The sequence below is a fragment of the Lepus europaeus genome, unplaced genomic scaffold (genome assembly GCF_033115175.1).
Source record: "Lepus europaeus isolate LE1 unplaced genomic scaffold, mLepTim1.pri SCAFFOLD_375, whole genome shotgun sequence".
Taxonomy (NCBI): Eukaryota; Metazoa; Chordata; class Mammalia; order Lagomorpha; family Leporidae; genus Lepus; species Lepus europaeus.
The window spans coordinates 38,824-64,748 of NW_026909249.1; the positions used below are offsets into that span (position 1 = coordinate 38,824).

The following is a 25,925-nucleotide window of genomic DNA, read 5'->3' on the forward strand; positions in this document are numbered from 1 at the left end:
TCCCCACAACCCCAGGGGCTTCCCAGGGCCGCTGCGGGAAGGTACGAGGGCTGCCTGCTGGAGGTGCGACGGGGTGGGGAATTCACCCCCAGTCCTTTGTCAGAATAAAAACAAGACTTGATTGGTGGATGGAACTGGGCCCCAGCAGGCCCGGGGCTCTGTGTGTGCGTGGGGGGGGGGGGCACGGAGCTCCAGGGCAGCAGAGCGCCTGGGTCCCATGCCCAGGTGAGGCCACAGAGCCAGGCCGGCCCCTCCTGCACCTGGAGCCACAGGGCAGACCTCAGGCTCCTCCCCTGTGCGCCCCTGGATGAGGCCCACCCCCCAGAAGGAGCAGGGTGTGTGTGTATATACACAGGCCACCACCCTGGCCACTCCGTGAGTGACCACAGCGTACCCCGCACTTCCAAGAGTTCCTTTATAAAAATAACCGAGACAGCATTGACAGTGAGCAGGCCCCGCCCTCCGGCTCCAGTGAGACCACCAGAGTCCCAGCCCCTGCCGGCCTGGAGCGGGGGCTGTGGTCTGCGCACGCAGGGGGCTCCGCCCCCGCCTGCTCCGAGCCGTCCCAGGACCTGGTGCTGCTGCTCCTGCGATGGCCTGGGGCCCTGGGCACGAGGCCAGTCTGCCCCAGGCCCTGGCCCTGGATGAAAGCCGGGCGGCCAGCGGGCGGGTGCGGTGCTACTTGGCAGCCGGGGGGGGGGGGGTGTCCCTCAGTCCGTCCTCGCACAGGCCCTGCCCGTCCCCCCAGCTGTGGCCGGTGCTACTGAGCGGCCTGGGCCCCGGACCCCTCAGCCGCCCCATTCCCCTGGGGCGTCTTGGATATGTGCAGAAAGGTGGTGCGCATGGCCTGGTGGCAGGTGTCCAGGAGCTTGGGGACATCGGCCACGGTGAGGCCGCTGGTGGGGACGGCGTCCAGCACCTCCACCCTGATGGTTCCTGTGGGCGGGGGGGGGGGAGGGCGTCAGCGCGGGGGCCCCTGCCGCCCACGACGGCATCTCCGCCCCACAGCGTCCCCAGCCCCCAACTTCTGTCCCCAGGCACCCGTGGGGTCTTGGATGTGGGAGACAGAGTTGGCTCCCGCCAGCCCGGAACCGGAGGGGGGTCGCGGGCGGCGGCCGTGTGCTCCCGGGTGCCCCCTGCCCCCAGCACGGTGCGCGCAGGCCCTGGCCACCCTCTGGGCTCCACGTGGGGCCGCCAGGGACAGGAAATGAGGGGAGGCCGGAGGGGCCACAGCTGCGTCCCGGGGAAACTCTGGGGCCCCCGCGGTGCCCACCCGGCCCCGGGCACGTGGGCCGCACCTGAGGTGAAGAGCTTCGTGCTGATGTCGTAGAAGGAGGAGAAGGACGAGTACACCACGGGGATGATGGGCACCTGTGAGAGAGACGGGCAGCGGGGGCGGCGGCAGGGGACCCGCCCCTCCCGCCTGGCCTGGGACAGCTGCAGGTCCGCAGGCAGCCTTCCTGGGTTAGCACCCGGTCACCCGGTCACAGCGTTCGCCCCCCGGGCATTCAGGGCCGGAGGCAGCACCCTCCCTCCCCACCCACCCGCTACCCCGCCCAGGGAGGGGGAGGGGCAAGTCTGATGGCGTCCACTGGCGCCTGGGGTAATCATTAACCCCAGGGCGCCGCAGAGGCTGCAGGGAACAGGCCCTGGGGGAGGGGAGGGGGCAGCCCAGGGACCCCAGGAGCACAGGGCCTCCTCCAGGAGGTGTCAGTCCTGCTCCTTCCCCTCCCCCACTGCCACCAGCAAGGAGGTGGAGACCTCAGCCCCAGGGGGAGCTGGGAGGAGAGCCCAGGTCTCAGCCCCACCCACTAGCTAGGAGCCTCTGGAGGTTCTGGAGGCCTTGCACCAGGGGGCGCTAGAGCCCACCTGACGGGGCTGAGGGCAGAGAAGCTGAGACCCCAGCCCAGCCTGGACCCCTGCCGGGTGGGATGAGCCTGGGCATCCGTCCAGCACAGGGGCAGGGTGGACGGGGCAGCCTTCGCCCACTGGAGGCCCCGCCCACACCCCAGCCTCATCACCCCCTTCCCAGGTACCCCTGGAACACACTACAGCCCCGAAGGACCCAAAAAGTCCAAAGTGCAGAGGTGGCCCCCACGGCTCTCTCGGCCTAAGCCCCGGTCTGGCCCCACCAGGTCCAGGCTGCCCCGTGCCAGGCCTCCAACCCAGCCAACACGGGCGTGAGGCTCCGGAGACGGCCGGGCAGCCTCGCCAGGCCTGCCTGGGCTAAGACCCCACCCTGGGACCCGAGAGCCCCGGCGTGCAGGGGCCACCAGGGACGGGGGCCTAGCGTTCAGTGGGGTGCAAGGGGCTGGCCTCGGAGCTGCAGGGCGGGAGGCCCCGGGGGACAGCAGGCCTCTGCCCGGCCGGGCAGTCATGCTGGGCCTGAGCCACGCGGCCCGGGGCCTGGCCTACCTGGGCCTGGATCGCCAGGTAGAAGGCACCTTTCTTGAAGGGCAGCAGGTCGCCGTTGGTGTTGCGCGTGCCCTCGGGGTAGATCCACACTTTGAGCTGCAGCAGGGAGAGGCGGGCTGCGGCCTGGGCTGTGCCACGGAGGCCCCCGGCCCCCCCCGCCCCCCGCAGCCCTGCGGCCGGCACTCACGTTCTCCCTGACCATGCGCTCGCTCAGGTCGGCCATCACGCTCACAGCAGTGCTCGAGCGCTGCCGGTTGATGAAGAAGACGCCGCCCAGGTACATGACGAGGCCCACGGGCCCCAGGAACAGCAGCTCCCGCTTGGCCACCTGCACGCAGCGCCTGGGGAGCACCTCCATGAGGCCTGCGGGGACAAGGGAGGCGGGGTGGCGGCAGAGCAGGAGAGGGAGGCCCGGCCGAGGCGGCCGGGGAGGGGCTGCCCGGGCCCGGCCCGGCCCCCGGCCCCCGGCCCCGGCCCCGGCCCCCGGCCCTGTCCCCTGGCCCCGGCCCCCGGCCCCGGCCCCCGGCCCTGTCCCCCGGCCCCGGCCCCTGGCCCCGGCCCCCCGGCCCCCGGCCCCGTCCCCCGGCCCCCCGGCCCCCTGCCCCCGCCCCCGGCCCCTACCCATCATGTCCAGGATGCTCTGATGGTTTGAGATGATGACACACGGTTGGTCCACCTCCAGCTTCGGCCGGCCCCGGACCTCAAAGCGGATGCCGTACACGTACTTGAAGCCCCGCACGAACCAGCTGATGATGCTGTGGGCAGAGCTGCCGTGAGCTGGGGGCCTGGAGGCCTGTGGAGCCCCGCGGCCGCTGCCCCCACCCCAGCTGGCCCGCCAGAAGCAAGGCAGCCACTGAGGGTGGCCCTCCCTGCCCGGCCCTGGGTGCTCAGCCCGGCGCGGGTGCGAGCTGGGAGGGCAGCAGGAAGTGCCCGGGCTGCTCCCTCCCGGAGCCCCGGCAGAGGTCGCAGGGAGGGGGCCAGGGCCACGTGGGCACAGTGGGCCCCCCCCCCCGGCCGAGGGCTTCAGGCCAAGGCAGCATTCTTCCTGTTCAGCTGTGGTGCAATCCACTCAACACTGAGTTCCATCTTAACCACCATCAGCCCGGCTCAGGGACGCCGGCACCTCCACGCCGCACCACGGCCATTTCCGGAACTTTCCACCAAAATGGAAATTCCGACCCACCCAACACTGACTACCCCTCTATCCCCCAGTCCCTGGTTCTCGGCCCTCCCCCGCCCCGCCCACCCCGCCCTGCATGCCGGGAGCTGGGACCTCCTGGCGTGGGAAGTCATAACAGCCCCGTCAATCCCCCAATCCCCGGATGGAAGCCGGGGGACGCCCCCAGGACCTCCAGCCAGAAGCAGCCCCCCTCAGCGCCACATCACCCCCAGCCACCAGGGCACCTGGGGCCCCAGGTCCCTCGCCAGCTCCGGGGTCACCATGGGGACAGGAGGAGACAACACCAGCGAGTACTTCCCCAAAGAGCAACAGCCCAACGTCCAACACCCAGGACCCAGGGCCCGACCCCGCGAGCCGGCGGACGCAGGCTGCGACCGGGGCCCTGCCTCTGGCCGGCACAGGGGCGCGGTGGCTCAGGATGCTCGCGTGCCTTGGAGAGCCGGTTCGGCTCCGGGTCCTCGGATGCAGCTCCCTGCAAACGCGCCCGGGGAAAGTGCTTGGGCCCCGGCCACCCGCGTGGGAGACCCAGGTGCAGCTCCTGGCTTCGGCCTGGCCTGGTCCCGGCCGTGGCGGTCATCTGGGGAGTGACCCAGCGGGTGGAGGACCTCTTTCCCCCTTGGCCTTTCAAATAAACAAATCTTTGAAAGACAACAGTAGCCCTGCCCATGCTTTCCGTGGGCGCAGCCGGGGGCCCCGCCCGCCGGTGCTGGCACGGCGCTGGGCACCGTGAGCTGCTGGCAGTGGGAGCCCTCGCCCACGGGTTCCCTCAGGGCACTTTGATCTCGCAGTCTCTTCCAGGAATTCCACCTGAGGCAGAGCGCCTGGGAGGCAGGGAGGGAGATCACCGCGGGCGGGCGCACCCCACCCCAACTCCGGAGTCTGATGCCAGCGTGGGGGACCCCACACCTGAGCTGAGGGGCCAGGTGAAACCCAGGTGCACGGAAAATGTCAAGGTCACCTTCAGGCTGCAGAGGGCGCTGCTGAGACACCTCAAGTCCAGAAAGAGCCCAGACCCCAGCCCTGCTCCCCGGCACTGGAACACAGCGGCCGGCTGGACGGAACACCATCCCCGCCAGCCCGGCGCGCGCGGGGCACCTGCTACACACCAAGCACCCTGCCCAGGGCCCCACAGCTGCCACACGAGGAGCCCCCCCCCCCCGGCCAGAGTGTCAGGGCAGCACTTCCCACCCGGCCGCCTTGCCCTGGGCACCCAGTCCTGTGTCCACACACGCCGTCCCGCCCCGAAGCTCCCACGGAAGTATGGGGCCCCCCTCTCCCCCAAGGAGCGGGGGCCTCACAGCCTGGGGGGCAGGTGTCACTGTGCTAGGCCCAGGGCACGGTCCCAGCTGCCGCTCCTCACGGTCCTCCCTTCCCCAGCTTATCTGGGAGCGCCGCTGGCCACTGCCAGGCTCGGCGTCCTGGCTGCCCCCAAGCTTGGCTCTGGGTCAGACAGACTGGGACCGGGTCCTGGATCCTCTCTTCCCGCCGTGACCTTGTGCAGTGCCCTTGACCTCCTCCCACTTCCCTTACCGGGTGAAAAGGCGGGGCACAGAGGTGCTACAGGGGCGGGGCTGGCACAGCCAGTGGCCCCTGCTGGGCACGAGGGGTCCCCCCGAGAGTGGCTGTGATGGCAACGAAAAGCAAGACCCCACATAAATCAAGGGGAAGCCCCCCTGCACCCAGACGGCCCGGTGCCCCGTCGCTCCACACCGGCCCGAGTAGCTGCCGGGAGGGTCAAGGCCACGGCCAGAGCACTGGCCCCAGCTGTCCTCGTGGGAGGCCGCTCGCTGACCCTTGCCCTCCGTTCCTGGGCTGGACCCCGCGGGCCAGGCCTGGGCTTTCGCAGAGACGAGCTGGGGGCTCTCCGGGGCCTGCGCAGGATCCCCCACCCCCACCCCCCGGCGTAGGGGACGGGCGCCCTGGCGAGGACACCCGGCACTGCAGCAGGTTTCCCGCCAGCTGGAGCTACAGGGCAGGGGCTCGAGGAGAGAGGGCGGGGAGGCGGCGGGAGGCTCTGCCCCCACTCACCAACGCGTGGCAGGGCCTGGCCCGGGCGCTCAGGACACCCGTGGGGAGGCCCCCCTCGGGGGCCAGGGCCGGAGCCGGCCGCACACAGGGATCCCAGTGTCCCCGTCCCACCTTCTGGGACCAAACCTCTCTGGACACCCACGAGTCTGCCGGCCTGCTGGGGGCGGGCACGTGCTGGCCAGGGCAGGAACAACGGCGGCCCGGCGCTGGGGAGCGGCTGGCACCACCAGGTGCCCTTCCGTTCCGAGCCCAGTCCCAGGGGTCAGGCTGCACACGACCGCTGTGCCCCTGGCCCTGAGATCGGCCAGGCCAAAGCAGGCCACAGCCCTCGGGGCCCCCGGCTGCCCAGTCCTGGTCCCCGCCGGTGCACCAGAGTGAACTCCGTCCGGTGCACCAGAGTGAACTCCGTCCGTTAAGCGGCCGTTATCTGGCTTCCTGGCCCTGTGGGGGCACCCAGAGGCGACACACACAGCCCCTCTGGGCTCTGGGCACATGGGGGCGTCTGCCGCTCGTCCTGTCCTGGGGCAGGGGGACTCGCGTGCACCCAGCCTGGGAGGGGTGCTGTTCTGAGGGGCCCCTGCCTCAACAGCACGGCCTCCCCGGGCACCCGGCTGCTCAGCTGTCCACGGGCAGGGGCGTGGGCAGAGTGGGGCCGCCCCTCCCAGAGTTCCCGCCTGGTCTTGGCCTGCAGAGGCCACGCCCCTGGCCCCTGGCCCTGGGCAGCGCGCGCAGGAAATGAAGAGTCCCAGCGGTGGGACCTGGGGCAGTCACCCCTCTCCTGCCCGTACACTCCCAGGCCTCGGCTCAACCTCAGTCTTCGCGTCTGCGAAATGGAGCATGTGCTGGTCTATTCCTCGCACCGGGTGAGGTCCTGGCCCATCCAGACTCGGAGGGGCCTGAAGTGAGGTGGGCAGGGGGCCGGGCGGTCAGCAGCCCCGCCACTCCCACCCTGGACTGGCCCCTGGAGGGCCACGCACCTCCCCCACTCCGCCATCCCACTGCCCACTCTGTCTTTACTGTCACAGGACACAGGGCCGGGGGTGCAGCCCCTGCATCCAGTCCTCCCTTGTCCCCGGGGACCCACCGGCCACCAGAACAAAGCACCTGCTGTCGCCCAGCCCGTCCCGTCCTGGGAGCCGGCCCCGTGGTCACCCGGTCAGCCAACCTCAGGGCGGGGCGGGCGGCCCTGCTGGTCTGGCCAGCCTGCCAGGCCCAGCCATCACCTCAACTTTGAAGTTCAGTCGGCAGCCAGGCCTCTAACAGACAAGGAAGCGCTGGCCCTGAGGCCGAGTCGGGGCCCCAGGATCCCCAACAACGCCGGGCTGCGCCCGGACTCCCTACTGGCTCCCCTGGGCCAGCGGGCAGCACCCCCCCCAGCAGGCCCTCCCCTCCCACTCCGCAGCTCCAGGAGCTGAGTGGGGGTCCTGGCCCCAGCCTCCCCCCCAGGGAAGAGGCTGGACGGGCATCACCCAGGCTGGCCCTGGACGGGGCCCCAGGGACACACACCGGCGCCGCCCTCTCCCCCTCCCCCTCCAAGAGTGGCGAGGGCAGAAGCAGTGGTCGCTGCCCCTGGACCCCTCGTGAGTCCCAGTGCCCTCTGACCCCGGGCCACGGCCAGGAGGCCACTGCAACGGCCACCAGCCGGACAGTCCAAGCGGGGCAGGGAGAAATGTGGCAACAGCCCCTGGGGATGGCAGGCGGGGGAGAGGGCAGCGGGAGCCGCCCCTCGCGCAGCCACGCCCCCCAGGAGCAGCCCCCGGCCGACCGTTGGAGCCGGCCCAGCCCGCCCCCGCCCCCACGCCCTGAGGGCACTCGCTCGCCGCCGGAGCCGGGCGCCGACTGCCCCTGGCCGGCCCGCGCCGGGGCAGCTCCGGTCCGGTCTCCCGCCCTCCTGGGGAGCCGGAGGGGGCACCTGCAGCCGCGCTCGGACACAGGTGCATCCCCCCCCGGGGCGGCCCGGGGGCGCGGGGGCCCCGTCCGCGCCGTCCCGCCTCGCTGTCCCGGCCCCGCCCCGCCCGGAAGGCGCCCGGCTCCCCGCACGCCACGGCCGAGGCCCCGGGCCCTGCTCGCGCGGGGCTCCCACGCAGCTCGGCGGGCCCCGGCGGGGCGGGCAGCGCGGGCGCCCCCTCCCCGGCCCGCTTGCCTCATGTTCTCCACCGTGCGGCCGCCGTGGCGCAGCAGGCAGACGAGCGAGGCGAGCGCCGACACGGCCAGGCACAGCGCGCAGTAGAGCGCGATCCTGGCGCAGAAGTTGGCGCCGCGGTGCAGCCGCAGCAGCAGCAGCAGGCCGAGCAGCGCGGCCGTCAGCCAGGGCCACAGCTCCATGGCGCGGCCGCCACGCTGCCCCGACGGCGCGGCCCCCCCGCGCGCGCCCGCGCCCCTTATGGCGAGGGCGGAGGGCGGGGCGGCCGGGTGGAGCGAGCGCGCCCGCCCGCCCCGGAGGCGGCAAGGTGCGCCCCGCCCGCCGCCCCGCCCCGCGCCGCGCCCCGCCCCCGGGTCCCCGCCCCCGGCCGCCTCGCCGCGAGCCCCCTGCGCCCGGAGCCGCGGGTCCCCAAGGGCGCTGCTGCGGCGCGCCCGCCCCGGCGCCGCACACAGGGGCTCCGGAGCGCCGCCCCGGCGGCCAGCGGCCCCCCCCGGCCCGGCAGGGCGCCAGGCCCCCCGGGTCTCCTCGGGAGGGGCACCTGGGCCGGTGCGCGGGACCCCACCCCGCGGGGCCCGGCGGGCGCGGCGGCGGCCCGGGGCGGGGGCGGGGAGCCGCGGGACCGGCGAGCTCCGGGGCGGGGCGGCGGGCGGGGTGCCCGGCCTCGGATGCCAGGGGCAGTGTGTCACCGCGGACGCTCCTGGTGCGGGGCCAGCCTGGACGTCAGGCGATTGTGTGCGCACCAGCCCAGCCTGGCGGCCAGCCGTGGCCTGGGCAGCGCAGGTGGCCCCTCCCCGCGCGATCCTGTGCCCAGACGCCGGCCGGAGCGCCGCTGGCCGCCGCGTGCGTCTTCCCCTCGGGCGGGCCGTGCGCCCGGCTCTTGGGCCCTCCTGGGTGGTGCTGGCCCCCTGTGCCTTCCAGCGGGAGGTGACCGGTTTCTGAAACCCCGCCCTCCCCCACCACCATGTGCCTGACTCCCCGGCCGGGGCGGGAGCACACACTTCCTCTTCGGAGGAGCGAGGACTCCGCCCCGGGGGGGGGGGGGGCGGGCCTGGCCTGGGAGCCACCGGCAGGTGTTCTGGGTCAGCGGAGCACTGTGCCACTGCCCCACACCGCCCAGACGGCCGTCTGCTCGGCCCTGGTCCCAGTCCATCCCGGCGGCGGCACTGGCTAGCCTGTCTCTCTTCCCGTTCCTGGGACAGGGTCGGCCCCCACCCCGGCCCGAGGGCCCTGGGCCGCCGGCTGGCTGCTGTGGGATTCTCTGCTTCCTCCACGGACAGCAGTGGGGCCGGGGAGAGCGTGCAGGCGGGCACAGGCAGCGGGGTGGGCAGATGCTGGGGTCTGGAAGGGCGGATCCCCACGGCCCTGGGACGCCCTTGGTGCTGTCCGTCTCCCTCTCCCTCACCCCAGGGCCCAGAACGACCCCTGGCACGGAGCTGGTGCACCAGACGGGAGTGGCTCAGCCAGCCGGCGGCCGCTGCCGGGGGGTGGGGGGGCAGCAGGAATGCAGGGGCTCCTGACAACCCTGCCTCATCCCCAGACCAGGGGCGTTTGCCCGGTGGCCGCCTGCGCAGGCCGGTACCCAATGTCGCCTTTGCCACCAGCGCGCTCCTCCTCCCTAGGGTAGGAAGTGTGGAGAGCCGGCTTCCCTCCCATGGGGCTGGGGGGGGGGCATGGGAGGGGCTGGGGGGAGTGGCTCCAGGGAGCATTCCAGGCGGCCAGAGATGTTTCTGTAAAATCAGAGCTTCTTGGGCTCGGGTTAAGCTGCCGCCTGGGATGCCAGGTCCCTATGGGAGCTCCGTCCCCGATCCAGCTCCCTGCTCCCGCACCTGGGAAGGCAGCCGTGGTGGCCCAGGCCCTCGGGCCTCCGCCACCCACGGGGGAGACCCGGATGGAGCTGCTGCCTCCTGCTTGGTCTTGCCCGGCCTTGGCTGCGGTGGGCATCTGGGGAGCGAACCGGCAGCTGGAAGACCTCTCTCTCTCTCTCTCTGTCACTCTGCATTTCAAATAAATAAATCTATTAAACCGAGTTTAAAAGTTAATTTAAAAAGGAAATCCAGCTCTCAGTGGCATGGCTTCTACGTGTTTGTTCCCAGAGTAGAGAAAGGGTGCAGGCCGGGTGGGCGGAGCCAGGGCGGTCTGAGTTTGCCCCAACTCCGCGGGTGGGGGGTCCTGCAGTCAGCGGCTGCTGGCCCTACTGTCCCCCGCCTGCTGACCACCAAGAGCTGCCCCGGGCCTTCACTGGACCCCAGCCCCGGGCATTTGCTCCTCTGCGTGAGGCGCTGGCTCATTGGGGAGCAGAGGACCCAGTGAGTACCCCAGCCGCGGGGCCTCAGTTTCCCCGTCTGTAAAATGCTATGCTTGCATCTCCTGGCTGGCGTGGCTGGGCTGAGGGAGCTCTCTGGGAAGCCACGCGGGCCCCCACCCTTCCCTGTAAACCTGCCCAGGGCAGAAGACGCGGGGAGCCGGGAGCCAGCGCGGCTGCCCGGGGTGGGAGGGGCCGTCCCGGAGGCCAGCCCCCGGGGTGGAGGGTGGGCCTGCCCGCGTGTGGTCCGGCCCTGGGTGGGTGTGCCCGGGCCCAGGCTCTGCTCCACCACCTGTAAACAGACCGGGCTTGAATCTTTCATGAGCTTGAGCTTAAAAATAGATGAGGTGCCGCGTCCGGGCCCGATTCCCGGCCGGGTGCGGGCGGGGCCGCCCACAGCGTCCCCAGGGAGGCGGGCTCCCCGGGGCCCCGGCCAGGGGCGCGGCGGGGCCAGGGCAAGGACACCCGTCCGGAGCTCCCGGTCATCAGCTGCAGCCGGGGTGGGGGCCGAGGGGCCCCCCATCAGCAGCCCCTCAGCCCCCACCTCCCCTGCCCGTGACCGTGCGTGTGGAGGTGGAGGTGACACGGCCGGGTGACAGCTCACACGCGTGACGGGCTGCAGCCGAAGCGGCTTCTCTCCTTCTGACTCAGGGGAGGCCGGAGGTGCTGGAAGGCTGGGCACGGCCCCAGGGTCCTGGGCCCACGGGACTGCTCAGACCAGGCCCCCAGCTCTGCCCGGGCCTGGCCTGGCTTCCTGTCCACGCAGCGGGACCAGCAGAGGGCGTCTGGGGGGGTCAGACGGGCAGTGCGTGCTCCCCGTGTGGGGCGGCCTGACCCCTGGCCCAGCTGGCGTCCTGGGCTCAGTCAGCTGCACTGGCCGCACCCCAGGCCCCCAGCAGGACAGGGAGGCCCCAGGCCCGGCTGTCACCTGTGCAAAGACGCCCTGACTGGGGGAGGGCTGGCCTCCCTCCCACCCCCACCCCCGCAGAGCAGGCAGCACCTGGCCCCGCCCAGCGCTGGCCCCCACTGCGCACTCAAGTCGGGAGGGGGAGGGGCGGGGGGAAGGCCCTGCCCTTGGAGCCTCCTGTGGCTCTGGCCAGGAGCCCAGCCTGGGGACGCCGCGCCCCCCTCAGTCCTCTGCAGGGGAGGCCAAGGCTGGCGGTGTGGGTTCAGCGGGCCCTCCCAGGCTGGTCACCTCGGCACGCCCCCTCCGCCCCGTGTCCCTCTGTCTGCTGTCCTGGGTCAGGGAGATGTCCCCGGGGTGCTGGGCCCTGGCTGCCTTCCTCAGCCGGGTGCCGGGGTGGGGGTGGGGCTCAGAGGGGAGCAGCCGGGGCCTGCCATCGCCTGCAAGCTGGGCCAGGCCTGGGCGGTGGGAGCTGGCGCCGGGGTCCTGCGAGGTCCTCCCGAGGTCCCCAACCTCCCTCCGTCTGCCTGCACCCCCTCTCTTGCCGGGGCTCCCCGAGGCCGCTCTGTCTGCCTATCTGCTCCCGGCTCTGGCTCCTGGCAGGTGCTCACAGCTCTGGGGAGTGAATGAACTGCACCAGGGGAGGAATGGAGGCGCCTGCCACCCCCAGGATGTGGGAACGGTGGGAGGCCAGGGCGCTGAGCCGAGCCCGGTCCGCAGTCGGCCCCTGAGCCACGCACGGCACCTGCGGAGCCAGGGCGGCCCCCGATGTCACCCTAGGAGCCACAGTGCAGCCACCGAGGGCAGAGCTGGCCACAGGCAGCCCAGTGCCTCCGTCCCTCCTCTTCCTTGTGGGGACCCTGGGCTGTCTAAGCTCCGGCTTCCACATCCCGCACGCTCAGACCACAGGGTGGCACGGGCTAAGCTACCACTCGGGACGCCCATGGCCCCTGTCGGGGCGGCCGGGATCCCGTCCCGCCCCAGCTTCCCATCCAGCTCCTGGCTAGCAGAAGCTGGCCCGAGGGCTGGGCCCCTGCACCCACGCGGGAGACCCCAACGGAGCTCCAGGCTCCTGGCTTCGGCCTGGCCCAGGCCCGGCTGCTGCAGGCATTGGGAAGACCCCCCTCCATCTCTACTGCTTTGCCTTTCAAATAAATAAATAAATACACCTTTAAAGAAATGTCAATTCTATTAAAAACAAAACAAACACTGGGTGAGTGGCCCAGACTCCTGCCTTCGTTGTAAACCCGGCCTGATTCCACAAGGACCTACGACCTCGTGCAACCCAGGGAATGCCAGCACGAGACACGGGCTGTGGCGGGAGTGGCAGCCCGGCAGGGCAGGTGAGGGCAGGCCCCGGGGGTGGAGGGAAGCAGAGAACTGCCCGGGACCCCCCGGCCCCGAGGCACAGGTCACGCACTGCACAAGTCCACAGGGTGTCAGCCGTGCACAAGGGGAGCAGACCCAGAACTGCGGCCTTTGGCACCCACCACACCCTGCTCTGCCGGAGTCCTGTGCCAGCCCCGCCCGTCTCTGGCCGAGAGGTGAGAGGCAAGGTCCAAGGGCTGGGCCCCCACCTGGCCCCACCCTCCGTGCACCTGGGCCTGAGTCAGGGCCTGGAGCAGATGTGGCGCCCTGGGGATCCAGAAGAGGGGGTAGGTGCACTGGGCACCCATCCTTGTGTGTCCTCACGCTGCGGTATCACTGGTTGTTCCATACGACGCGGATCTAAGCAGGTCCAGGGATGTGCGGGGGTGCGGCCTGCTGGGCGCCTGTCTTCAGCCTTGGGCCCTTCCTCCAGCCGGCTCTTCCGTGGGCTGGGCAGCACTGCCCCCTGGTGGCCAGGCCCCGGAATGACGATGGCGGGCAGTGGACGCGCGGCTCCCCAGGGCCCTGGCAGTGTGGCGGCCCACGTGGGCGCCTCTGGCCCTGCCAGGCAGCTGTGCCAGCAGTGGAGGGTGTCTTCGGCTCGGCGGTCACCCCTGGACTGTGCGTAGGGACTGAGCACTGCTTGGGTCACATTTGTAAGATTTATTTACTCATTTTGAGATGCAGAGTGATAGACCTCCCATCCGCTGGTTCACTCAGAGGGCTGCAACGGCCGGGGCGCGTGGGTGGCAGGAGCCCAAGCGCTTGGGCCGTCCTCCTCTGCCCTCACGGGCGCGTTAGCAGGGAGCTGGATCGGAAGCAGAGCAGCCAGGACTCGAACCTGTGCCCCGATGTGGGATGCCGGCAAGCAGGCTGCTGCTCAGCCTACTGTGCCGCCAGTGCCAGCCCCGGGGCCCGCTGTGCCCCCCCCCCCAGCGGCTGGTGCAGTGTCCCGAGGCTCTGGTGGACAGACCAGGCTGCACAGCAGCTTCGAGGGCTCAGGGTGCGGGGGTGCGAGCCCTGCAGGGTGCCTCTCAGCCTTCTGCCCCCTTCTGGGTGCTCCCCGCCGGCGGGGGTCAGGGCTGCCAGTGGGCAGGGTCTCGGCTGGCCCCGGGGCTCGGAGCAGACGCAGGCAGCTGCCCAGAGCCGGGGGTGCCCTCAGCTGCCAGAACGTGGGCTCGGTGCCCTACACTCCCCCTCCGGCTGCCCGGCTTCCGCAGGCACCGGAACCTCTCCCTGCAGCTCCCTCTCCTGCTACTCCGTGCCGTGACGCCACTGAGGGTGCACAGAGCGTCTCCAGGGCCAGGCCGAGTGGCGCTGGGCTCTCACAGCCCCTGGCCAGGGACTCCGGGTTTGCCCCAGTTCACGGCGGTGCGGAGGCGTGGGGGACACGCTGGCACGGTCCCCGTGGCCCATCTGTGGCTGCCCCGGCAGCACTGGCCCGGGCGTCGAGTTGGCAGCTGGTGAGGATGGCCCTGCAAAGAGGCAGCCGAGCCCGAGCGGGGGCCTGAGTTCAAGTTCACACGCTCAGGGGTCAGCAGCAGCCACACAGCCCGCGGGTGGGAGCTGTCCACACGACCAAGCCCAGGGGACAGGGAGTGCACACGTGGTCTCTGTGCCACCCTAGGGTGACAGTGAGCCCTGAGGTCCTGTGTCGCCCCAGGGTGACAGTGAGCTCTGAGGTCCTGTGTCCCCCCACCCAGGGTGACAGTGAGCCCAGAGGTCCTGTGTCCCCAGGGTGACAGTGAGCCCTGAGGTCCCCGTGTCCCCCCCCAGGGTGACAGTGAGCCCAGAGGTCCTGTGTCCCCCCAGGGTGACAGTGAGCTCTGAGGTCCTGTGTCCCCCCCCCCAGGGTGACAGTGAGCCCTGAGGTCCTGTGTCCCCCCCAGGGTGACAGTGAGCCCAGAGGTCCTGTGTCCCCCCCAGGGTGACAGTGACTCTGAGGTCCTGTGTCCCCCCAGGGTGACAGTGACTCTGAGTTCCTGTGTCCCCCCAGGGTGACAGTGAGCCCAGAGGTCCTGTGTCCCCCCCCCAGGGTGACAGTGAGCTCTGAGTTCCTGTGTCCCCCCCCCTCAGGGTGACAGTGACTCTGAGTTCCTGTGTCCCCAGGGTGACAGTGAGCCCAGAGGTCCTGTGTCCCCCCCCTCAGGGTGACAGTGAGCTCTGAGGTCCTGTGTCCCCCCAGATGACAGTGAGCTCTGAGGTCCTGTGTCCCCCCAGGGTGACAGTGAGCCCTGAGGTCCTGTGTCCCCAGGGTGACAGTGAGCTCTGAGGTCCTGTGTCCCCCCCAGGGTGACAGTGACTCTGAGTTCCTGTGTCCCCCCAGGGTGACAGTGAGCTCAGAGGTCCTGTGTCCCCCCCCCCCAGGGTGACAGTGAGCTCTGAGGTCCTGTGTCCCCAGGGTGACAGTGAGCTCTGAGGTCCTGTGTCCCCCCCAGGGTGACAGTGACTCTGAGTTCCTGTGTCCCCCCAGGGTGACAGTGAGCTCAGAGGTCCTGTGTCCCCCCCCCCAGGGTGACAGTGAGCTCTGAGGTCCTGTGTCCCCCCCAGGGTGACAGTGAGCTCTGAGGTCCTGTGTCCCCCCCAGGTGACAGTGAGCTCTGACGTCCCGTGTCCCCCCCCCAGGGTGACAGTGAGCTCTGAGGTCCTGTGTCCCCAGGGTGACAGTGAGCCCTGAGGTCCCCGTGTCCCCCCCCCCCAGGGTGACAGTGAGCCCTGAGGTCCCCGTGTCCCCCCCCCCCAGGGTGACAGTGAGCCCTGAGGTCCTGTGTGCCCCCCAGGATGACAGTGAGCTCTGAGTTCCTGTGTCCCCCCCAGGGTGACAGTGAGCTCTGACATCCCGTGTCCCCCCCCATGGTGACAGTGAGCTCTGAGGTCCCCGTGTCCCCCCCCAGGGTGACAGTGAGCTCTGACATCCTGTGTCCCCAGGGTGACAGTGAGCCCTGAGGTCCCCGTGTCCCCCCAGGTGACAGTGAGCTCTGAGGTCCTGTGTCCCCCCACCCAGGGTGACAGTGAGCCCTGAGGTCCTGTGTCCCCCCCAGGGTGACAGTGAGCCCAGAGGTCCTGTGTCCCTCCCCAGGGTAACAGTGAGCCCAGAGGTCCTGTGTCCCCCCCAGGGTGACAGTGAGCCCTGAGGTCCTGTGTCCCCCCACCCAGGGTGACAGTGAGCCCAGAGGTCCTGTGTCCCCAGGGTGACAGTGAGCCCTGAGGTCCTGTGTCCCCCCCAGGGTGACAGTGAGCCCTGAGGTCCTGTGTCCCCCCCAGGGTGACAGTGAGCCCAGAGGTCCTGTGTCCCCCCCAGGGTGACAGTGAGCCCAGAGGTCCTGTGTCCCCCCCAGGGTGACAGTGAGCCCTGAGGTCCTGTGTCCCCCCCAGGGTGACAGTGAGCTCTGACATCCTGTGTCCCCAGGGTGACAGTGAGCCCTGAGGTCCTGTGTCCCCCCCAGGGTGACAGTGAGCCCAGAGGTCCTGTGTCCCCCCCAGGGTGACAGTGAGCCCAGAGGTCCTGTGTCCCCCCCAGGGTGACAGTGAGCCTTGAGGTCCTGTGTCCCCCCCCAGGGTGACAGTGAGCCCTGAGGTCCCCGTGTCCCCCCAGATGACAGTGAGCTCTGAGGTCCTGTGTCCCCAGGGTGACAGTGAGCCCTGAGGTCCTGTGTCCCCCCCAGGGTGACAGTGAGCCCTGAGGTCCTGTGTCCCCCCCCAGGGTGACAGTGAGCCCAGAGGTCCTGTGTCCCCCCCAGGGTGACAGTGAGCCCTGAGGTCCTGTGTCCCCCCCCAGGGTGACAGTGAGCCCTGAGGTCCCCGTGTCCCCCCAGATGACAGTGAGCTCTGAGGTCCTGTGTCCCCAGGGTGACAGTGAGCCCTGAGGTCCTGTGTCCCCCCCAGGGTGACAGTGAGCTCTGAGGTCCTGTGTCCCCAGGGTGACAGTGAGCCCTGAGGTCCCCGTGTCCCCCCAGGGTGACAGTGAGCTCTGAGGTCCTGTGTCCCCAGGGTGACAGTGAGCTCTGAGGTCCCCGTGTCCCCCCAGGGTGATAGTGAGCCCTGAGGTCCTGTGTCCCCAGGGTGACAGTGAGCTCTGAGGTCCCCGTGTCCCCCCAGGTGACAGTGAGCTCTGAGGTCCCCGTGTCCCCCCAGGTGACAGTGAGCTCTGAGGTCCCCGTGTCCCCCCAGGGTGACAGTGAGCTCTGAGGTCCTGTGTCCCCAGGGTGACAGTGAGCTCTGAGGTCCCCGTGTCCCCCCAGGGTGATAGTGAGCCCTGAGGTCCTGTGTCCCCAGGGTGACAGTGAGCTCTGAGGTCCCCGTGTCCCCCCAGGTGACAGTGAGCTCTGAGGTCCCCGTGTCCCCCCAGGTGACAGTGAGCTCTGAGGTCCCCGTGTCCCCCCCAGGTGACAGCTGAAGGTCCCTCTGGGACGGAGCAGCACTCAGCTTCAAAGAGGAGAAAATCCTGGGCGGAGGCCGTGCTACAAGCGGGTGCAGCCCGCCCTGGGGGCCGCAGTGATGGCCCAAGGACCTCGGGGAGACCGGGATGGCGCGGCTGCTCCTGGCTCAGCCTGGCCCAGCACCGGATGCTGCAGGCTATGGGGGCGAAGGTCTCTCCGTCACTCTGCCTTCACATAACCAAGTGCTTGGGGATGCAGGTCCCAGGGGCAGATCCCGGCCAACTCCGCTCAGGTGAGGTCCCCAACGCAGACAGGAAGTTGTGTCCGCCATGATCGACCCTGTGAGATGCCTGTGGGGTCACCCGGGGGCGGCCTGGAGCAGCTCTGGGGGCCAAGAGCTGGCGGGGAGGTCAGGAGGCCCAGGGCGGCCCCGGTGGTCACTTCTCGTCCAGCAGGGACAGGACAGAGACTGCGGAGGCCTGGCCCTGTGACTGAAACACCTCTCCACCTGGGCCCCTCCTCCAGGAAGCCCTCCAGGGCTCTCCAGCTCACGCACCCTGCCCGTGGTGCAGATCGGCGCTGGCTGTGTGTTGGTCCCTCTCTCTCTCTCTCTCTCCCCCCCCCCTTGCTCTCCCCCCTCTCCCCCTTTCCCTATCTCGTGCTGGGCACCCTGGGGGCCCTGAGGTTCTGTTCATCAGTGACTAACCCAGCGGAATTCCAAGTTCATCGAGAAATTCCTGTTTGCTGCTGGGTGTCCCCCGGGGAGCTGACCGGAGCTGGCCGGAGCTGGCCGGCCTCTGTCCAGCCCCGCTTCCTCAGGGCCAGTTCTGGTGCTGCCCACTGTCCAGTGTCCTTAGCACATTTGCCAGGCCCGGGGTTCCGCCCGCTCCCCTGGCCGCCGGGCAGCAGGGGCTGGGTCGGGCCTGGAGCCACCTGTCCCTGATCACGGCAGGCCAGGGGCAGCGGCTCTCACGGCCACTCCTCCCTCCAGGCTCCGAGTGGCTGCTGGGGTGTGGGCTCCGCCCCTGAGCCCCTGCCCCATGGGCCTGCTCGCTCGGTGTGGTGAGACCCACAGCAGCCAGGACCTCCTGGACACGGACAGCCCTGGGAGCCCCCCACCCCGGCCTGAGCCCTGGACACCCCCCGGAGCCAGCACCCAGGGTCACCCTGCTTCTGGTGGGGACGGTGGCAGGGCGCCTGGGCCCCGAAGCCAGGGTCACACCACTGCTAGGCCGGCTCTGCGCAGCCCAGGGCGGCCGGACGTGCTGGGCTCGCATGCAGGTTCTGGCTCCCCACGCGGCCACGTCCCGGGCCGGCCAGCTCCGAGGGCCCTGGATGTCTGTCCCCGTTCTCCCGGCCATGGACCCCCAACAGGGGACGATGCCACCCGGTCACTTCCCACCACCTCAGCGCCAACGCCAAGGTGTAGTGAGAGGCCAGCGGCACGTGGCCCTGCGGTGTCACCACAGTGTCACCGGAGTCACCTACGCGGTCCCCCGACTCCACGGCCGGCACAGCGCCGCGCAGGCTGGGGTCCCCCGTGGGCGCGGGCTCCACAGCCAGGCCAGGCCGCCCCGATGGACTTCCGCCTCCCTGCACACCGGCCGCTCCCGTGGGGCACTTGCGGGGCGGCCCGGCCTGGCTGCTGCGTGCCCTGGGGAGTGAACCAGCAGACGGAGCGCTTTCAGAGAGCGAGACTGGACCGGCCACCGCTCTGGAGCCGCGGTCTGCCCGGCCTGGGAACACGGGTTCTACCTGACCAGGTCGGCACCGCCTGCTTCCCGAATCCCGGGCGATGTCACTCATCAGAGATGCGAGTGACAGGTGACAGTCACAGGAGACGCCCCCTCCCCCTCGGCGACACCACCGCGGGGAGAGGAGGGTGCCGGGCGCCGGGCCCCTCGCCATCCCACCCGTGACCGCGCCTGGCTGACGCCGCGCGCGAAGCGAAATCCGAGGCTCGCAGTGGCTCCGCCCCGCAGCGCCCCACACGCGTGGCCGAGGGCGCGGGGCGCGGGGGCCGCGCGCGGATCCGCACCCCGCGGCTCGCCGAGGGCCGGAGGAAAAGGCGCCGGGCGCTCGGGGGGCCGGCGTTGTCCGCGGTGGCCGGCGGGGACTGCGGCTGCGCAGCTGGGCCCCTGGCCGGCGGGGGCTGCGGGCTTCACCGCGCGGCTGCCGCCCCGGGAGCTGCCCCAGCCTGCGGGGCCTGGGTGCCCTCCCCGCCCCGCCGCCGCCCGCCGTCCGGCAGGCGCGCGCTCGCCTCTCGCGGGCCCGGGGCGCTCGGCCCGCATGGCCAGGGAGCGGCGGCCGCGGCGGGCCGGGCCGGGCTGAGGCCGAGCTGAGCCGCGGGGCCCGCGCGGCCCGGCCGGCGCCCACCATGCGGCGGCTGCGGCGCCGCGCGCACCTGGTCCTCTTCTGCCCGTTTGCCAAGGGCTTGCAGGTATGCGGGCGCCCCCTCCCCGCCCCTGCGCCCCGCGCCTCCTCCCCTCCGCGCCCCCGCCCCGCCCCTGCGCCCCACGCCTACTCCCCTTTGCGCCCCCTCCCACCCTTGCGCCCCCGTCCGCCCTGCGCCCCGCTCCCCTCCCCCGCGTGGGCCCGGCTGCCCCGCAGTGCGCCCGCGCGTCCTCTCCTCGCTGTGCGCGGCCCCGAGCCGAGTCCCAGCGGCGCCGACCCCCACCCGCCTGCTGGGGAGGGCGGCGTCCAGGCCCGGGGGTGGGTCCAGCGCGTGGAGACTGGGCCACGGACCCAGGATCTGGCTGGGGAGAAGGGACCACCCCGAAGTAGCTGCGGTGGCTGTGAGGCCTGGGGGTTGGGTGAAGGGCGAGGGCTAGGCCGGGTGGCAGCCGGTGCCGCCTCTCCCCCGGCCGGGAGACCCCAGGGCCAGGGCCGTCCCCTCCTCTTTGTAATAACGTTCGCTCTTCTGCTGCAGCGAGCTGGGCACAGAGAGGCGCCCTAGGACGTGGCCGCCCTGCCCAGGCCTCCTGCAGGCCACGCCCAGCCCCCCTGGCCCTTGGGGGGCCCCTGGTCAGAGTGCCCCTGGCCTCCTGGGGGGTCAGGGCCGTGGTGGGCCTGGGCCAGCCCTGAGGGAGAGGGACCCAGGGTGGCCAGCAGTGGCCGGAGCTGGGCCTCCCTGTGGGGCTGGGTCAGGGTGGGAGCCCCAGCCGCCGCCCCCGGCCCCCCCCCCCCCCCCCCGGCATCCATGCAGGCCTGGTCGCAGCCTGGGTTCTGGGTGAGGAGCGTGGGCCTTGTGCCGCCCCTGGCGCTCCCCTGCCCGCCCTCCAGGCCCCCCAGGAGTGGCCCCCTGGCCCCGGAGCTCAGGGGTAGGCTTTGGGGGGGCGGGGTCTCCACTGAGGCGGGGGACCCACCTATGCCCCGGGGTCTTTGGGAGTCAGGGCTGCTCCGGGGCAGGGCCAGCCGGTGGGGGAGGGGCTGGGGCCGCCCAGTGTGAGCTGGCCCCTCCCCCCACCCCGTCTCTGCTTTCCTGTTTTTATTTTTTGGAGCAACCTGGCGGAAACAGATGCGGTGCTGGGGACCAGCGGCCCCAGGCCAGAAGGGTGCCACTTCCCCGCCAGCTGCTTCCCTCTGGCCTGTGAGGCTCCAGCCCCTCGCCCGGCCCTGGGGGGTCCTCCTGGGAGAGGTCGTGTCCAGAGGGGCCCCTGCCCCAGCCTTGAGCTCACCAGGCTGCCCAGCAACGCCCCAGCTGTCGGGGTGGGAGGCCTGGCTCCCTCTGGGGCTCCTTGTTCCCCGGCTGCGGGTCGGGGTGCCCCAACCCCCTGCACAGGGTCAGCCGTCTGGAACCCAGGCCCCGCTGTCCACAGCGGCTTTGCTGGGCAGCTCCGCACCAGGCCTGTGGAGGGGAAGGGGGCGGCGCTCGGCTCTCCCCTGGAACCACAGCTTGGAATACCGGGGGTGAGGCAGTGGACACCCCGGCCAGGAGCTCGGGAACCCTGCGCCCCCATCTGCAGCCGAGGGTCCCAGGGAAGACCTGGGGACCTCCAGAGCGTCGCCCCTGGGCCCACCCTGTGCCTGCCTCAGTGCAGCAGGTGCACAGGACCCGCCCCCACAATTCTCTCACCTCCCAGACTGAAGCCCCTCCCCCAGCCCCACCTGTCTGCGCTGGGCAACTGTGGGGACCTGGGACGGGGGAGCCCTCGTGCTCTGCCCGCTGTCTGGTGTGGCGTTCCCACGGTTGCGCCCCGGCTGGACTCAGGAATGCCTTTTTTTTTTAAAGACCTATTTATTTACTGAAAGCAGAGTTAGAGAGGGAGTCTGGTTCACTCCCAAAATGGCCGCAACGGCCAGAGCTGAGCCAGGCCGAAGCCAGGAGCCAGGAGCTTCTTCCAGGTCTCCGTGTGGGTGCAGGGGCCCAAGGCTTGGGCCATCTTCTGAAGGCCACAGCAGAGAGCTGGGCGGAAGTGGAGCAGCCGGGCCTTGGGATGCTGGCACTGCAGGCGGCCGCTTTACCCACTATGCGGACCCCAGGTGTTCTGCCTTTTTAGGGCCGAGTGCTGCTCCGTGGCACAGAGGGACCCACGCCGCGCATGCGCCCCCACCCACTGGCTGCTTGGGCTGCCCCACCCCCAGCTGTCGTGATTGATGGGGCTGAGAGCCTGGGGTTGGGGTCCTGGTCCCGCCCTCCGTGCTCAGCCTGCAGTGGGCAGGCCAGGGCCCTGCAGGGATGGGCGTGTGGCTCAGCGGCTGAGCTGCCTCTTGGGGCACCTGCTTCTCATAGCCGAGTGCCTGGTTCGAGTCCAGGCCGCTCCACTTCCGGTCCAGCTCCCTGCTCATGCACACCCTGGGAGGCAGCGGGTGACGGTCCCGGTACTTGGGCCCTTGCCACCCACATGGAGACCTGGACGGAGCTCCAGGCTCCCTGCTCTGGCCTGGCCCAGCCCTGGCTGCTGTGGGCATTTGGGGAGTGAAGCAGAGGGTGAAGATTCCCTCTGTCTGTCTCTCTGCCTTTCAAATGAAAACCATGTATGAAAGAATGCAGCAGGGGCCTGTCTGACCCCGCCTGTCGGCCGCCCTCTCCCTGGCCTCACGTGCAGGACTGGCCGCCCTAGGCCGCCCCCCGCAGGTGTGTGGGGGGAGCCGGGAGGGGCGCTGGCCGTGAGGTCCCGATGCTTCCTCATGCACCCCCACCCCCACAGGGTCGGCTGCCCGGCCTCAGGGTCAAGTGCGCCCTCCTGGTCTGGCTGGGCATCTTCGCGGGCAGCTGGCTGGCCTACCTGCACTACGTGTCCTACTCGGAGCTCTGCCGCGGCCACGTGTGCCAGGCCATCATCGTAAGTGTGTGGGGGACATGGGGGGCGACGCCTTCTTCCCAGGCCCCTCCCCCCATCCCCGGGGAATTGGGCCCAGGGTGCCTGCTGTGGGTGGGGAGGGTAGGGTGACGGGGAGGGGGCTGCTGCGGGAGCCCCAGCAAGCACAGGCGGCTGTGGCCCGCCCTGTGGCTGTGGGAGCCCAGGCCTGTGACTGTGGCCGGGCCTGTGGCTGGGAGGACGGGGGCAGCCTCCAGACACGAGTGGGAGGGAGGGCACTTGTGCCCGGGGCTAGACCGCATGGCTGCCCAGGCTGCCCAACACCGCGGGCTCTGTCCTGAGCTGCCCTCGGGGTCCCCTGGGGCTGGGGTCACCACAGACCGCAGGGCTGGGTCATCCAGTCGCACAGTGGGTGAGGGCGAGCGCTCGCATGTCTCCGTGCGTGTGTACATGTGCTCACGTGTGGCTGCATGTGCAGATGCGTCTGCATAACGTGTGCACGCGTGTCTGCGTGTGTACATGCGTTGGTGCGTCTGCTTGCGTGAGCTCACGCGTGTCTGGGGAGGCCGTGCAGGCAGAGTTGGTTCCCGCTCTGCTTTCCCCGTGCCCCGAGGCCTCCCTAATCCCGCTGCTCCAGGGCAGTCCCTGCGCCCTGCCCACTGCCGCCCGGGCCCTGGACTCCTCCCCCTGGGGGGCTCTGAGCCTGCCCTGGAGGGAGGGGGCAGAGCTGGGGCCCAGCCACCGGGGCGGGGCAGGCAGAGGCACAGGGGTTTTCAGAGCACCTGCCGGCACCCCAGCCTCTGGACAGAGGATGCTGTGGCTGCCACTCTCCCAGGGCGGTCCGGCCTCTCTGCCCAGCTAAGGTCTCCCCAGAGGCCACGCCCGGCTCTGCCGAGTCCTGGGGGCTCCCTCGCCACCTGTGCTGCCCAGGGTGTGTGTTACTGATCAGCTCGCCAGGTCCACACACCCGGGGCACCGGCTGTGCTCTGTGGTCGGCCTGGTGCCGGACACTGGAGCCCACAGACAGGGAGCTGAGGCCGGCTGGTGAGGGGACGGGGCGAGTGGCAGGAGCCCCAAGGGATGTACTGGGTGTACTGGTGGCAGGCGCATGGTTGCAGGTGCACGGATGGCAGGTGTGTGGCAGTAGACGCCCCCTCCATAGTGTTGGCCTGGGCAGCCATGTGCAAAGGCCTGCTAGGACGCACCCATGAGGCCCACGTCCCTTCTTCCCTTGTGGGTGCCCTAGTCACTGTCAAGGGCAAAGGCCCAGGCAGGGGTGGCCTGGCTGGGTCCCCGTCCTGGTGTGCAGGAGGCTCCCTTGTGGCCCTTGCATGGCTGGGTCGATCCCAACATCCTGTCCCTTCTTCCAGGCCTGGCGCCCAGCGCCACGGCAACTGGGAATACACACCCAGGAATCCACCCCATGTGCTTCGCACAGCCAGAGAGGGGCCCAGAGCCCTGGGATTCAGGGGGCGGCCGGGCCCCCGTGGGACCTGGGGGCGGGGCACCATGGTACAGCAGCCCCCCCACCCCAGCCCAGGAGTGCCAGCCTGTGCACCTGGCTACCGGGGTGGCCTGGGGAGGGCCTGGCTGGGGGCTATGTAGCAGCAGCAGTGACTCAGAGCCGGCCCGATGCCAAGCCAGAGCTGGGGCCGTTGGCCTCCGTGGCAGGGAGCCCTACCTGTGCTGCACAGGGAGCAGGACCACAAGGCTGGGTTTGCCCCTGGGCCCCGCTCTCCTGCTCAGCCCAGGGGACTCGAAAACGTCCAGCGCAGGGGCTGTGACGCCAGTGTCCCCCATGGGCACCGGCCCCAGCTGCTCCTCTTCCTGTCCAGCTCCCCGCTAATGCTTGGGCCCCTGCACCTGCCCCGGAGACCTGGCCCAGCCCAGGCTGTTGTGGCCATCTGGGGAGTGAACCAGGACATGGAAGATGTCTCTCCTGCCACTGCCTTTCAAACAAACAATTCTTTTAAAGATTTGAGAGTTACGGAGCTAGAGCGAGGCCCTCATCTGGTTCACTCCCCAGTGGCTCAGCCAGGCCCTGCACCCGGGTCTCACACGAGGGTGCGGGCCCCAGCACTGGGCCATCACTGCTGCTCTCCCAGGTCCACTAGCAGGGAGCTGCACAGGAGGAGCAGCAGCCGGGACTTGAACTGGTGCTCATACAGGCCGGGGATCTAACCCACTGAGCCACAGCACCGACCCCAGTAACGTACATCTTAGAAAAAGCTCAGGGGAAAGTGGAACTAAAGTGTAACGTGCGGTTTCTGAAGTCATGGGGACGCGTGTTGACAGTTTCACGGCGTTTGCGCCGAGACTGTCCCGTGATTTTCTCCCAGCCAGAGCCGGGAGTCCGGCCCATCCCATGGCTGCAGCCACAGGCACCACAGAAGGCCTAGGTGCGGGCAGCGGCTCCCAGCTCTGGCCATTGGGGTGAGGGTCCTGGCTCTGAGCCCACCTCCCCACCATCCCCACGGCCTTCTTAGCATGGCTGGTCCCCTGCCTCCCAGGGACCCCTGCGCTGTGGCCGGGCCCTGAGGGCAGAGTGTGACCCCCGCGCCCCCCCTCCTGCCCCCAGTGTGAGCAGTACCACAAGGGCGTCATCTCGGGCTCCGTCTGCCAGGACCTGTGTGAGCTGGGCAAGGTGGAGTGGAAGGCCTGCCTCTCCCCGGCCCCGGGCCAGCAGGTAGGGTGGGGGGGAGGGGGGAGGGGGGGTCTTGGGCCAGCACGGAGGCCTGGGGGCGGCGGGAGGACCACCCCTGCGGCCTCGCACAGGTGTACAGCGGCCTCTGGCAGGACAGGGAGGTGACCATCAAGTGTGGCATCAAGGACACCCTGGACGGCCAGGCCCAGGCGGGCACGGCGCCGCGGCGGGAGCGGGCGCTGTTCGACAAGCCCACCCGGGGCACCTCCAGGAAGGAGTTCCAGGACATGACCTTCAGCTTCCTCAAGGTCAGCCCGTCGGCCCTGGCGCCCGTGTGCCCTGTGCAGAGGGACCTGGTGGACGCCCTCCACGGCCCGGCCAGCTCACGCCCAGAGCCCCCGGGGAGGGTGTGCGGGCCGGGCTGAGGGAGGCGCCCACAGCCCGCTCTCGGTTCCCACGCAGGCGACCCTGGGGGACCTGCCCTCCCTGCCCGCGCTGGTGGCCCAGGTCCTGCTCATGGCCGACTTCAACAAGGACAGCCGCGTGTCCCTGGCCGAGGCCAAGTCCGTGTGGGCCCTGCTGCAGCGCCACGAGATCCTGCTGCTGCTGTCGCTGCAGGGCAAGGAGCACGCGGCCCGGCTGCTGGGCCACTGCGGGGACCTGTACCTCACCGAGGGCGCCCCGCACGGCGCCTGGCCCGCGGCCGCACTGCCGCCCCTGCTGCGTCCGCTGCTGCCGCCCGCCCTGCAGCGCTGGCTGGGGCCCGCCTGGCCCTGGCGCGCCAAGATCGCCGTCGGCCTGCTCGAGTTCGTGGAGGAGCTCTTCCACGGCGCCTACGGGACCTTCTACATGTGCGAGACCACGCTGGCCAACGTGGGCTACACGGCCACCTACGACTTCAAGATGGCCGACCTGCAGCACGTGGCCCCCGAGGCGGCCGTGCGCCGCTTCCTGCAGGGCCGGCGCTGCGCGCAGAGCGCGGACTGCACGTACGGCCGCGACTGCAGGGCGCCCTGCGACCGGCTCATGCGCCAGTGCAAGGGCGACCTCGTGCAGCCCAACCTGGCCAAGGTGTGCGAGCTGCTGCGCGACTTCCTGCTGCCCGGCGCGCCCGCCGACCTGCGCGAGGAGCTGGGCCGGCAGCTGCGCGCCTGCAGCACCCTCAGCGGCGTGGCCAGCCAGGTGGAGGCGCGCCACGCGCTGGTGCTGCGCCAGCTCAAGACGCTGCTCTGGGCGCGCATCTCGCACACCCAGTACTCCTGAGGGGCCCGCCCGCCCGGCCCCGGAACGCGACGCCAATG

General features: G+C 70.7%; 2 protein-coding genes across 2 annotated transcripts; one reads left to right on the plus strand and one right to left on the minus strand.

Moving 5' to 3' along the window:
- Positions 1–398: 398 nt before the first annotated feature.
- Positions 399–7,987, minus strand: AGPAT2 (1-acylglycerol-3-phosphate O-acyltransferase 2). The gene is made up of 6 exons (XM_062185344.1): positions 7,767–7,987; positions 3,037–3,170; positions 2,603–2,778; positions 2,416–2,511; positions 1,299–1,371; positions 399–936 (listed from the first exon to the last, which is right to left on the minus strand). The coding sequence occupies exons 1-6, from the start codon at positions 7,946–7,948 to the stop codon at positions 761–763; spliced, it is 837 nt and encodes a 278-aa protein (XP_062041328.1). The 5' UTR covers positions 7,949–7,987; the 3' UTR covers positions 399–760.
- Positions 7,988–19,094: 11,107 nt separating this feature from the next.
- Positions 19,095–25,887, plus strand: DIPK1B (divergent protein kinase domain 1B). Its single transcript, XM_062185345.1, has 5 exons — positions 19,095–19,159; positions 21,870–22,004; positions 24,559–24,666; positions 24,756–24,932; positions 25,087–25,887. Exons 1-5 carry the CDS (start codon positions 19,097–19,099, stop codon positions 25,885–25,887), a joined length of 1,284 nt encoding a protein of 427 aa, XP_062041329.1. The 5' UTR covers positions 19,095–19,096.
- Positions 25,888–25,925: the final 38 nt, after the last annotated feature.